The following is a 12531-nucleotide window of genomic DNA, read 5'->3' as shown; positions in this document are numbered from 1 at the left end:
TTTTCTTTAAATAACGTTTAATACCGACATTTTTTATTCATAAACTAGTGGCAATATATTATTCAAATATAGCATGATAGGTCTCCTTTAAAGGAAAAGAACAATTGAAAATCGGCTTATGTGCTTTCTTGCATTTGCTTTAATTGCTTTTAACAGTAAGATGGCAAGTTTGATAGAGCTTAGCACAAGCTTAGCTTGGCATAAATACAGGAAACAAAGGGGCAAACGTTAGCCTGACTGTCTTAATTTAGCTAAATCTGGCTCCCAGCATCTCTAATGCTCACCCATTTAAAATCTGTTTTGTATTATATGTAGAAAAAACAAAGTGTAATATTTGACGTAAAAGGGAACATTTAAGTTTAGTTACAATAAGAGTTACCTTGCTTTACTTGAGAGGGCATTGATGCGCTGTTTCTTGTGTTTCAGGTGGGAGAGACCATGGGCATCTCTGAGGAGATCATGGGCCTTACTATACTGGCAGCCGGGACCTCCATCCCAGACCTCATCACCAGTGTGATCGTGGCCCGGAAAGGGCTGGGGGACATGGCCGTGTCCAGCTCAGTGGGCAGTAACATCTTCGACATCACTATAGGGTGAGCTTGGAGTGGAGTAGAAGTATGAAGTAGCATAACATGGAATTTGTCAATTTAAAGGTCACCTATTATGCAAAATGCACTTTTTGATGTCTCTTATTCATAAATATGTGTCCCTGGTGTGTAAGGAGACACACAAATGGTCAGAAAATACAAACCTCTCTCTCTAACTCCTTACCCACATCTCTAAAAACGGGGGTACAACAGAGCTGATCCAGATTTGCTGCGGTCATGACGACATTACTCAAATGTGGGCTGGCTTTACGTTGAACTCCTGGCGACATTCCGCCCCGACCTATCAGAAACAATGCGTGACGTGTTTTGGAAGTAATGTGATCTGTGTTTACATTAGCAAGCATCGCTAACACTTGTGCTCACCTTGTGGTAAACCTGCGAGAGACAAAAAACGTTTGAGCTCCATTCTGTTTCAGAAACAATCCTTGATGTGGTTTGGAACATGATATGGTGTTTCACTGCAGCGTTTAGCTGAGTTTCTGCTGGTAGAAAGACCCAGATTCAGCACTTTAGTAACAGGGCTGAACTAGAGGGGTATGAGGCATGGCTACAATGGGCGATCCGTTTGGTATTTTGAGCAAAACACTTCAGAGACATGTTTTGTATAGATATAGCCCTACAATATATCGTTCAAATATAGCATAGTATGTGACCTTTAAAGTAGAGATTAAGTGTGCTTTCCACTCCTATCAGATGTCAGATAGTGTGTGAACCTAGAACTGGATAGAAACCTGTCGGTGTGTCCCCTCTGGTTTCAGCCTGCCAGTGCCGTGGCTCATTTACACTCTGTTACACAACGGGGAGCCGGTGACCGTCAGCTCCAACGGCCTGTTCTGCGCCATCGTGCTGCTCTTCATCATGCTCCTCTTCGTCATCATCTCCATCGCTGTGTGTCGCTGGAAGATGAGCCGGATGTTGGGCCTCACCATGTTCGCTCTGTACTTCGTGTTCCTCGTGCTCAGCGTCATGCTGGAGGATCGCATTCTCATCTGCCCCATCTCCATCTGAAGCCACGCGTGACGTAGAACATGCAGACTGGATCAGTGTACCGAGGGTGTTACATAGGAGAACCCAGCCTGGTGTCAAGAGCTGAGCTGAGGCACAGTAGCCACATTGTAGAAACAGTAAAAGAGCAGTAATGAGGAAGACAACATCCACCCTCAACATAATTTAAAATCATGCTGTTACATTCACCAGAAGCTACTTTTCTGTCCCCACTTTATTTGAGTGTTTGAAATGTACGGAAGCCCTAGACGGCCATGTTTCAAACTGTTTATTGATTATATTACATTTTACAAAATAAATCAAAGTTATTTAACAATATCTTGATATACAGTAAAAAAAAACATATATTCTGAGGTAATTTCAAGCTTTACACATATTAAACACAATATCTGTAGAAATATTTTAACATCATATCCCAAGAAGCATCTGTGATTATGTGCAAAAAGAAGAAACAACTGTGGACTTCCTCTTTAAGTTTACTCACTTTGAAACTGCAGTGTTTTGCTCTCCTGTACCTGCCTGTCATGTTGTAGAAATTAGTCCTTTTGCTACAAATGTATGTCAGACTATAAAACTTTGGGCTACAAAAATTATGTTTTTAGATAAGATTAAGATACGTTTTCTGATACAAGTTAAACTCTATACATGTCACTGACATGCATTCAGTACGGTGGGCAGCCTCCCAGCTACTGGATATATTTGGATGTGCCTGCTCAATTATCAACAACAAAGATTCACAATCAAACTGTACTAGAAACTAATTGAAAAAATCATTTCATCAAGGTGTGTGCAGTGTTTCTCTGATATTGTCATCATAATGCTGCAGTGACTTAAAGAGATGAATCCGTTACAGCAGTGAGGGTCTCTTTAGAACTGCTGGATGCAACTCCATTCTATATGACTAGTGTTCTCTCTAAACCGTGCTGTATTCAGTGTTTATTCAGTGCGGAGAAGAAGGTTTCTGTGAGAGGAAACCGTTCATGTTGACACCATCCTGTGGTGGAGAGGAACAGTGATGTGTGTTTCGGACTGTCTTAGCTGTGAGGAAAACCCTCAGGTGTCACTGTCAGAAGTTACCGTCTTGTTAAATTCTTTTGTTGGATTGAAGTGGATGCAAACATGTATTATTGATGAGAAAACTATCAGTATTTAAAATTAAAATGTCATGCTGCAATAAATTATTTTTTTAACGGTGAAGCTGTGTTCAATAATGCTTTGTTCATAGTAGTATGTCATCAAAGTGTATTTAAATTAATTATTTTTACAAAAGTAAAGTATTTCATGAAAAATACAAGCCATTATTTTAGTGTGAAATAAAAATGTGATTCAAAAATCAAATTTTAGTATGTCATAAATATATAAAAGCATTATGTATGTAAAAAAATCATAATATAGCCTTAACCCTGTCATAAAATAACATGAACACATAGTATAGTATGTCAAAGTAATATAATATGCAATTAAAATCATATCATAGTATTCAAAAAGATAATATGGAATGTCGTAAAATAATAACAATTATTCTTATCGTTAACTATCCTAAAAAAAGAGTCCTATTGCAGTCTTTCATACAATTAAATATAAAAGTAATATTATAGTAGGGGTAATATATTGGATATTGACATTTATGATTTTAGCACGCTAATGTTAATAAGCTCCTAGAAAGGCAACACGCTAGTCTTATGTTGCTTTTGCCCTGCATGCAGCTACCATGACACAGAATAGAATTGGGAGGGATGAAACCCTCTGTAATGGTCACACATGCAGAGCACACAGCACACACAGTGAAATGTGTCCTCTGCTTTTAACCCATCCTAGTACCAAGAGTCTAGTACTAGGAGCAGTGGGCAGCTATTGTACAGCGCCCAGGGGAGTGAGGGGGGAAGGGGGATGTCCGGTGCCTTGCTCAAGGGCACCACGGCAGGGCAGGAGGTGAACTGGGACCTCTCCAAGTAGCAGTCCACACTCCATATTTTAGGTCTGGTCGGGGACTTGAACCGACGCCCCTAATGACTGAGCCACTGCCGGACTATAATGTCAGTATAAAGCATACATTAAAGTTGCCTTATCGAAGAATAATAAAACTATGTTTTAGTTTTATGCCTCAGTGTGTTTATTACAAAATAATTGCAATGGCGATTAAAATTTAGCTTATTTAAAGTATTGAAAATTCAGATTTCAATGCAATATATACACCTGCCCGTCCCTGTTCCACAGGTAGGAAAAAAACACCTCAAAAAATCCTCAGGAAACCTTTTGAAATATAATAAAGTTATTGTACTAGTAATTAGTAAAAAGAACACACAAAGCCAACAATGAGTGTAAGTGATTTTATTTACAGATAAGCAGTCTGTGGATCTGGTTGCTGTACAGAACCGCCACCACATGTTATAAAATGTGATTTCTACAAAGGGCTAACAATTCAAAATGTACATGGCCCCAGATCCTGCAAAATCATTCACTTTGTACAGCTTTAAACACGACAAATATCCACAGATGGATGGCAGCTTTTTTCTTTCCAGCAGCTGACATCGCAGTCCTCTCCGCTCACTCTCCAGAGGAAAAGTGCAACTTCCAGTTAGTTTTCCACAGATCACACATGGTTGACATTCATGAGACCGTCAAGAGTTTAGACTCGAGGGTCCTCCTTCAACCATGGCGGTTGATCCAGTTCAAAATGTATTTGGTATCATTTCCCTTCACAGAATCCTTTTAAAACATGTCTAAAATGTGTCTCCTCTCCATTATTTTTTTATAGAAATGCAGTCAGAACATGAGCTTTAAAAATGCAGAAGTAGATTTGTGCAGATGTGTACAAAGACGTTTGTTATTTTGGAAACTTCATCATGTAACAATACTTCATGTTAAATGGAACTGTTCATACATTACATATATCCACCCCTCAGAGGACACATTGAACAGAATATTAAATGCCTTTTAGTTCATTGAATCAAAATCGTTTTTTTAAAGAAAACAGTGGGGGGTGGGGTGGAAATTGATAAAGTTTCAATTTTGACATTTCTGCATTTGTGATGCATTCGAATGGAGGATTAACTACAGAGTGACTGCATCATGTTTGAGACAGTGGGTTCTAGAAACATTGTCAAAGTGGTTCACGTACACATGTAGCAGCAAACATTAAGTCCTGTCTGCCTCATTAGCATTTCCTTTGGGCATGATATTAGGGTCCATTTTTGGTTTTATATGTAAACACAAATCAATGACAATCATAAAATCTCGAAAAATTCAGAAACCACAGAATCCACCTTCAGGTGCAACACTCAAACACATCTCGGAGCTCCTCAGGCTGTGTGAGCCCTCAGTGAGTGAGGAGCAGATTTAAGTCATCCATCGTCACAGGCTGAACATTCAGAGGCTGGTTAAGTGCATGTACATTCAAAATATTATATATTTATGGGTAAAGCTTCTTCTTCTGGGTTTTACCAACAAACAACCTCCGAATAAAGTTTTTGGGATGTTCTGCAAAAACTTGCTCTTGTCCTCTGTTGTAGTGGTGAGAGATATCATAATGATACAAAATGAAACTCAGACATTATAGGACTTAAAGAACACTAAACCTCCAACATGGCTGACAGAATGTGTTTCCTTACAGGATAGAGGATATGCTGACACACCAGTTGGGTTCAGAGCAGCTTCTGTATGAGGAGGTGAGTCAGTGAATTCATCTGAACAGTCGGCACGTTTAGTACACACATGATGAGCAGTAATACTGATATGTCCAGCAATGCTCCACTGGTGAAGTAAACTCAATGGCTAAGCCAGCGGTGTCCAAACATGTTTCACCGAGGGCCACATAGAGAAAGATATACGAAGGGCCGGGCCCCTCACTAGAGGCCACATTCCATCCATCATTTACTGCGGGCCCATTATAAATAGCTCCCGGGCCGTAGTTTGGACACCCCTGATCTAGACGAAAACTTTTGTTTGATAAAGTTAAAGACAGGTGTGTAAACAAACTAAATATGTTGAGGAATCAAAAGGAAAAGGAATCAAAGTCACACATTGAGACGTAGAGAAAATGGTTTGAGAAGCAAAGCGAACGTTTGTCTTCAGACCCTGGACCGACATTAAAGGCAGATTTAAAAAAGTGGATTTGAAACATTTAAATTAGGGCCGCAACTAACGGCTGGTTATCAGTCAGTTTATAAAAGCGGGTCATCATTTTTCTGAATTATGTTGAACATTTGTGAATTATGCTTTTCAAGATTTCTTTTTAGAGCCCACTGCTAACCCTTTTACAGCGGCCCAAATCCTCTGATTCTTTTTCTATGAATTTGCAGATTTTTCCAGCAGTATTTTTTACTTTCCTCCTAATCATCAATTATAAACACTAAATCCATTCTGCCACATTTTAAACTGCGAGGCAAGAAACGCCCGACGACAACGATAAAGCTTAAAAGGCCCGACAAAAACAAGACACTACAATAAATAAAGCTTACTTTGTATAAATAGAGTTCAAGTTAAAATATTGCTGATTAGTCTTCATATGCTGTATGACTACACAATATAAATGCATTTAAAAAATCCTCTATTGCTGTGTATTTACAGTCATTTTCACGGGAACAAACTGCATGAACTTGTTGATGAGCGGGGCGAGTGGTCTTTCCTTCACTTAAAGAGATAGAGTTTGTAAAACTGTTTTTAGTTTCAGGCAACGTGACGCTGACTATCTTTATGATCCCTCGCAGAGTTTCAAAAACATTCACAGTCTCCAACAGGTTTCCTGAGCTCGTCTTAAAGCGATGATGTGGGGTGAGGAGAGTTCATCCTGGTGTGTGTGTGTGTGTATGTTTACAGGTAAGGCTCCCCAAAGGTCCTGCGGCACTCCATGACCCCCGTGCTGGGGGGGCGGTCACAGTTGTGGGTCAGCTTCACTACGCTCGGCAGGAGGCGGTCGTACGCCAGCTTGTACTCTCGATCAAATGCGTCTGAAGGGAGAGGAAACATTGTTGACATCCTCTCAAATCTATGGAGCTTGTGTTGTTGTGTTTTTACTCATTGCTTTGGTTCTAGGCAACTTTTTGATAATAAGTATTTTTCAGTTGATGTTTTTTTAACAAAAAAGCTCCAACAATCCACTTCCTGCTCAGCGCCAACTCATGAACTAACACTGTTAGAGGCTAGCTGGGGAACATAGTGCAACATTTGATGGCTAAAGACAAGGATCTAAACAGCAGAGTTTAATGGGAGGGAGTATTCATAAACCATTCGAACAAAGAAAACTAATGTTGCTGTGTACCCGCTGCTGGATGTGTGACCAGGTAACTGCTTGCTCACATGTTTGTCATATGAACTTAAAAGATGATAATACTGTATGTCTATGTTGTGTTTACTGGCTGAAAAACAACAACTATTCATCTGGGTTTAAATACATTTCTTCCAATGTTATTTCATATTTCATCCTGGAACTTAATTCTATACAGTAAACATTACATTGAATGAGTCACACTGATGTGAAATAACGGTATGTGAGGTATCTCTGAAGTTTGAATAAGAGACATAGTGTAATGATTAGAACATAAATAATGACTCACCAATATCGATGTTATCTTTTCCCAGAGCCACCAGGGAGAGGAAGAGGATGTCTCTGTACAAACTCCTGTGGATGAAAGGTCAAGGTTAAAGGACATCACAATATCAGTATTTTCTCAAAGTGTTTTTGTTTCATTAATAACCAACACATCTGTGATTAATACTGAAGGAGCCCTAAATCAACTCAAAAGGCTTAATTTAGCTGTAAATGTAATATGATTTGCGATGGTTAGTATCTTGGTATAGGTCAGTGTTTGCAATATTACCAGTTATTATAGTGTGTTTGCACACATGGTCATATGGAAATGGGCGGAACTCTAACTGTGAACTGAACTCTGTGTGAGGTGTGGGAAGAGAGGGTTGCTGTATTTGTGTTGGCTGCAAATAGCTGTGATTATTCTGATCATGTTTTTGTTGACAGTTGATAATGTTTCGGTAAATTAAGAATTGTTAAATATATTTTTGATTCCAGCATTACTTCTTCAAAGCCAAACAGGCCCGACATCAGCCTCTCAGCGACTCATCCTAAAGCTGCTACAGGTGTTTTTAAGAGGTGACATGAATAAATAGGCCTCATGTGGAGCTGACCTCTGCCGTTTGACCCCCAGCGTAGTGCCCAGCAGCTGCAGCAGCTGGGCCATGGGCCTGCTCAGGTCGTTCCTCTGGATGCTCCTCACCACGCTCTGCAGCAGCTCCTCGCTGAACGGCCTCTCCTCCTCCGGGACCGGCCGGGACAGAGGGTACCCCACGTCTGTCAAAACACACACAGAGTTCAGCGTTGACTCATACTAGTGATGAAGACATGAAACAATATAAACCTCCAGTTTCAATCAGTACTTTGGGCTGGGTATCTGTAGCCGTATAAAGCAGTATTCATTTGGCAAATACTGCAGGAGATCTATTCAAGGTAACAATATTCTTAAAACAATGTTCTTGCTGTTAAAAATGTGTTATAATGGATAGATGTATGAGGTATGTTCATAATACCATGACTTGTATGGAGAAATTCATATTACTTTTACTGTTCTTTGGCAAAAGGTAAAGTAAATAATCTAAATTAAGACAAATACAAGTCAGATCTTTTTTAATTTAATATTGGCAAATTGTTGACAAAAAATACATACCGGTACTTGAAATACAAATGCAAAAATTAAACAAAATTCCTAAATAATGTGTTTTTGTTAGCATAATGATGAATTTGATTTAGGGGACCAAACCATATATTAAATGAAAGGCGTGTGATGCTACAGCCATTTCCTGTTGACATATATTAGTTGATGTTTTTGATGCTACAGAATTTCCTTACGGATCAACAAATGACATGTGTCTTTCTGAGCTAAAGCATTGCTGAGGTTAATTGGTGCAACCTGATTAGTATCCTAGCTGTTAGAAGATTACTCACATTCAGTTATGGATTTATGAGTTTAGGCAACCGAGTCGTGGTGACAGAAAGATGATGAACCACTAAATCACAAACTGGAGGTTCTCAGGAGAGCCAGCACCATGAGGTCAGTACCCAGCCCTGTAAGTACTACAACATCTGCATCTTAAGCAGTTGCTGATTAAAACATCTAAATGTCAGGGAGTGAAGAAACAAATTCACCAGCGATGCAAACCTACATTCAAATACAGAGCAGGGCTGTATTTGAAACAAACAGTTTCACAAAACAAAGCAAAATCCCTAAAATAACACTGCACACCGCACAGAGACGTTCACGGTGGAACCATGACTTTTCACAGACGACACTGCGATGCATAAAGCAGAGCACAGGGACACAGCAGCAGGCCTCACACAGTACGCAGTACACAGTACACACACACACACACACACACACACACACACAACAGGAGACGAACACTCACTCTCTAACAACAGAGTACAATTAAGCCCTGGAAGACAGAGAGCAGACAGAGCCTGTTAGCACACGGACCAGCCGACTCCCAGGAGGAGCTAGCTGCTCCACGCCTCCTCCATTAAATAATCAATCAGTGTAGACGTGTTCGCAAAGGGTCGCTACAACAAGAAGACACAGTTGGAAGAGCTCTAGTCATTATTTATGTTTGGCCTCAATTTTGCAGTGCTACCAATTCAGGGAAGCAAAACATAAAAACCTGTGGATTAGTAATGCTTTTTTCCCCTTCCTAAACTTGGTTGAGTTTTTAATTATAGAATCTTTAATGAGCAAACCTATAGGTGCAAGTGTCTATTCTCAAATATCTATTGTGACTAGTAGTTTAAAAGCTCAACATTTTGTAGAAAGAAACAGAAAAAATTGTCAAAGAAAAAATGCTTAATAATGCACATTTCCATCCACTATATGGAAATACTGTACATGGGTATATACGCATTATATGGAGTTGATGATGGTTCTTCAGGACTGCTTCTTAAGCTCTAATCACACTCCCGCAGACTTTTCCGGTGTTTCTAAAGTAGATGATAATGTATGTGTGTCGCTTAAGAGGAAAAGATGCCTGGTTTTTTTGTTGTTATTACTGTCAGGGAATGTACAACCTAACCCTGGTCCGCCCAGTAGTAGTAGTCAGATCGCTACTCTNTGAATAACATCTGAACATGAGTAAAGTAATTATACAGGTTTAGGGGTAAAAGCCAAGTCATGTTAAATTGAGCTAATCGGAGCCAAAATGAATGAATTCACATTTGAATTCATTCATTTTGGCTCCGATTAGCTCAATTTAACATGACTTGGCTTTTACCCCTAAACCTGTATAATTACTTTACTCATGTTCAGATGTTATTCACTAACTACTTCCCTCAGGCACATATGGACCAAAAAAGAAACTCAAACTTTGATTTTTTATTTTCCTTTTTGGGTTGAGAAAGCTTAAAGGAGACCTATCATGCTATATTTGAACAATATATTGTAGGGCCATACCTATATAAGGTATATTTATACGTTTTCTTTTTCAAAATACCAAACAGATCATGCATTTTAACCATGCCTCATTTTGCTCTATTTTGCTCTCCTCCACCCCTGTCTTTGCATGCGCTGCAGCTGACCACGCCCCCTTGCAAAGGAGGGGGCCGAGTTACGAGTGTCATGTTACCATGCTGTTACCATGCCACGGCAACCTCTCATTCCCCTGATAGGTGGAGAGTTGCCCATATAGGCGAAGCTCCTTGTTTCTGACTTCAGAGATATTTCAAATCTGTATCAGATCCGTTGTAGCCCCGTTTTTAGAGATTTGGGGTACGGAAGAAAAGAGAGAGGGTTGTGTTTTCTGACACTAGGTGAGTTCCCTGACACACCGGGGACACATATTCATGTATAAAAGACGTACAAAGGTGCATTTTGCATGAAAGGTCCCCTTTAAGTCCTTGAGTTGCAGGAGTTTGCTTATTAGGTCATTTTTAAATCAAACCTCAATTTCAGCAAGTAGTTTAGAATAGTACTTAAAGTTTATTTAACATCACAGACAGCCATCGACTGAATTGGGACTACATTTTATCCTTTATCATTTCATCCTAATTATTATAAACTGTTAGCAGTTCAGTGTTTTCTTGTAAAACCGTGCTGTGTCATTAAACTGGATGAAACATTTTCTACAGTCAAAACCAACATGTCACAATGGTTTTGAGTTTCTCTAAACATGACTATGAAGGGTTAACCAACCTGATGAGCCCACCACACCATCAGGTAGGAGAAAACTCCGATCCACAGGATGGAACCGATAAACGTGACGGGAAAATACCGCCTGGAAGCCTGAAAATTACAAAACATGTTCAGATAAACTGACACTGAGAGCTGTATCAATATGAAATAATAAAGTCCTTTAGATATACATGTAAAACTCGCTTTTATGTCGGTGATAAGATGTGTTTGTTTTCAAAATGGGACTGTTTATTTATTTGGCTTCCAGCTCCTCCACAAATACAAGAGCTTTGGTAATATAACCAAACACATGTCTGGAGATACGAGAAAGTGGAGAAAAAAGCACAATACTCAGCTCTGAGATGTGTAAAAGTAGATGTATGAGTTAGATGTGAGTAGGTAGAGCGAGGTTGAACATGAGGTGCTACTCACCAGGTTGCGGACGTCGGGCAGCGTGAGCCACAGCGGGAACACGATGGGCAGCAGGAACAGGTAGGTGGCCTGCTTGCGTCTGGTTTCGGGCCACTTTAAAGACAGCGGTTCACTCTCCTCCTCTTCTTCTTCCTCTATGTTTTCCTCATCGTCAAGGTCATCACCTTCACTCTCATCGGAGTCTTCACTTTCCTCGTCACCACACTCATCCTCAGTGCTGCCCTGAGAGCCCTCTGACCCCCCCGCTACCGCCTGCAGGTGAAAGGACACCAGTGAAATGTATTTGAATATTTGTGAATGCTAGTCATTATTTCTCTGCATACCTTCGACTCGTCTGGCTGGCCGGCCTTCTTTTCCCTCGTCTCTTCTTCTTTCTTTTGGGGCTGTGAGGTGGACGGCTCAGCTGCAGCTCCCTTTGGTGCTCCAGCAGCAGCATTAGCATCAGTGGCTAGCTCAGTTAGCTTCTGGTCAGCATCTGGAGAAAGAGGAAGAGCACGCAGTATTACAGAGAGATATATATATATATTTTAAAACTAACATAGTAGTTTGAATATCTACAAGCTGCTTAAAACGAATATTTTAAAGTGAGAAAGAAACAAAGAAACAGATCATAATAATCTCTATGAAATTACAGTAGGCTATAGCATTCATTTAATTTTAACTGAGTAGAGCTTGAACACATCGTAATGTAACTCAAAGCAACTTTTGTTAAAGGTCCCATATCATGCTTTTCCGGTTATTACCCGTCCCCTTGTGTGTTATGGAGGTTTTTATGCATATAAACCGTCTGAGTCAAAAACCCTAAAAGTACACCCTGTAGGTGGGAGTAAAACTCGAACACAGTCTATGCTGCCTCAAAACGCCTTGTTGGAGATTTCTCATTTTCCATTGTTTTCTTCCTGGGTACTGTGGCGTGTGAATACCCAGAGGCCACACCCTCTGCCAGCATTTCACAAAACAAAGCTTCACAAACCTTTCAGCGATACATGCCGGATATGTACAGCGTAGGGCACTGAAGAACGATGCTGTTCCTATTTTGTTTGGCAGGCGGGAGATTCGGGTACACAACCTGTAAGTACTCATTGTTGTTTGTGTATTTATGATGTTTAAAACAAACAAGGTATCTACCACGACTTTTTAAATGGGTTAACGTTTTTCGGGCTACTATGTTGGGATCAAGGAGAAATGCTCTCCGCAGACCCATGCTCACAGCGTTATAAACCTTTTTCTTGCTCAATATCAAGCCACACTTATTGTTTTTACTTCGGCTGTGAGTGTTTGTGTGTGCTCAGGACAGACCCGGCGGCAGACATATACGTCTC

The 12531-nt window shown here is 40.1% G+C and overlaps 2 protein-coding genes and 1 long non-coding RNA gene across 3 annotated transcripts; 1 reads left to right on the top strand and 2 right to left on the bottom strand.

The window, feature by feature from the left end:
• Window positions 1–428: 428 nt before the first annotated feature.
• On the top strand, window positions 429–2804 carry LOC104958495 (sodium/potassium/calcium exchanger 2-like). The gene is made up of 2 exons (XM_010786237.1): window positions 429–593; window positions 1367–2804. Exons 1-2 carry the CDS (start codon window positions 439–441, stop codon window positions 1614–1616), a joined length of 405 nt encoding a protein of 134 aa, XP_010784539.1. The 5' UTR covers window positions 429–438; the 3' UTR covers window positions 1617–2804.
• A 1125-nt stretch (window positions 2805–3929) lies between these two features.
• LOC104958496 (C-myc promoter-binding protein-like) lies at window positions 3930–9910 on the bottom strand. The gene is made up of 5 exons (XM_010786238.1): window positions 9907–9910; window positions 9030–9056; window positions 7755–7917; window positions 7169–7233; window positions 3930–6562 (listed from the first exon to the last, which is right to left on the bottom strand). The coding sequence occupies exons 1-5, from the start codon at window positions 9908–9910 to the stop codon at window positions 6426–6428; spliced, it is 396 nt and encodes a 131-aa protein (XP_010784540.1). The 3' UTR covers window positions 3930–6425.
• An 889-nt stretch (window positions 9911–10799) lies between these two features.
• On the bottom strand, window positions 10800–11680 carry LOC104958494 (uncharacterized). Its single transcript, XR_799771.1, has 3 exons — window positions 11533–11680; window positions 11210–11461; window positions 10800–10888 (listed from the first exon to the last, which is right to left on the bottom strand). It is a non-coding gene; the product is annotated as an uncharacterized lncRNA (long non-coding RNA).
• Window positions 11681–12531: the final 851 nt, after the last annotated feature.

Source organism: Notothenia coriiceps, unplaced genomic scaffold (assembly GCF_000735185.1).
Source record: "Notothenia coriiceps isolate Sejong01 unplaced genomic scaffold, NC01 NC01_scaffold00028836, whole genome shotgun sequence".
NCBI lineage: Eukaryota > Metazoa > Chordata > Actinopteri > Perciformes > Nototheniidae > Notothenia > Notothenia coriiceps.
This window is presented reverse-complemented; position numbering and strand designations above follow the sequence as displayed.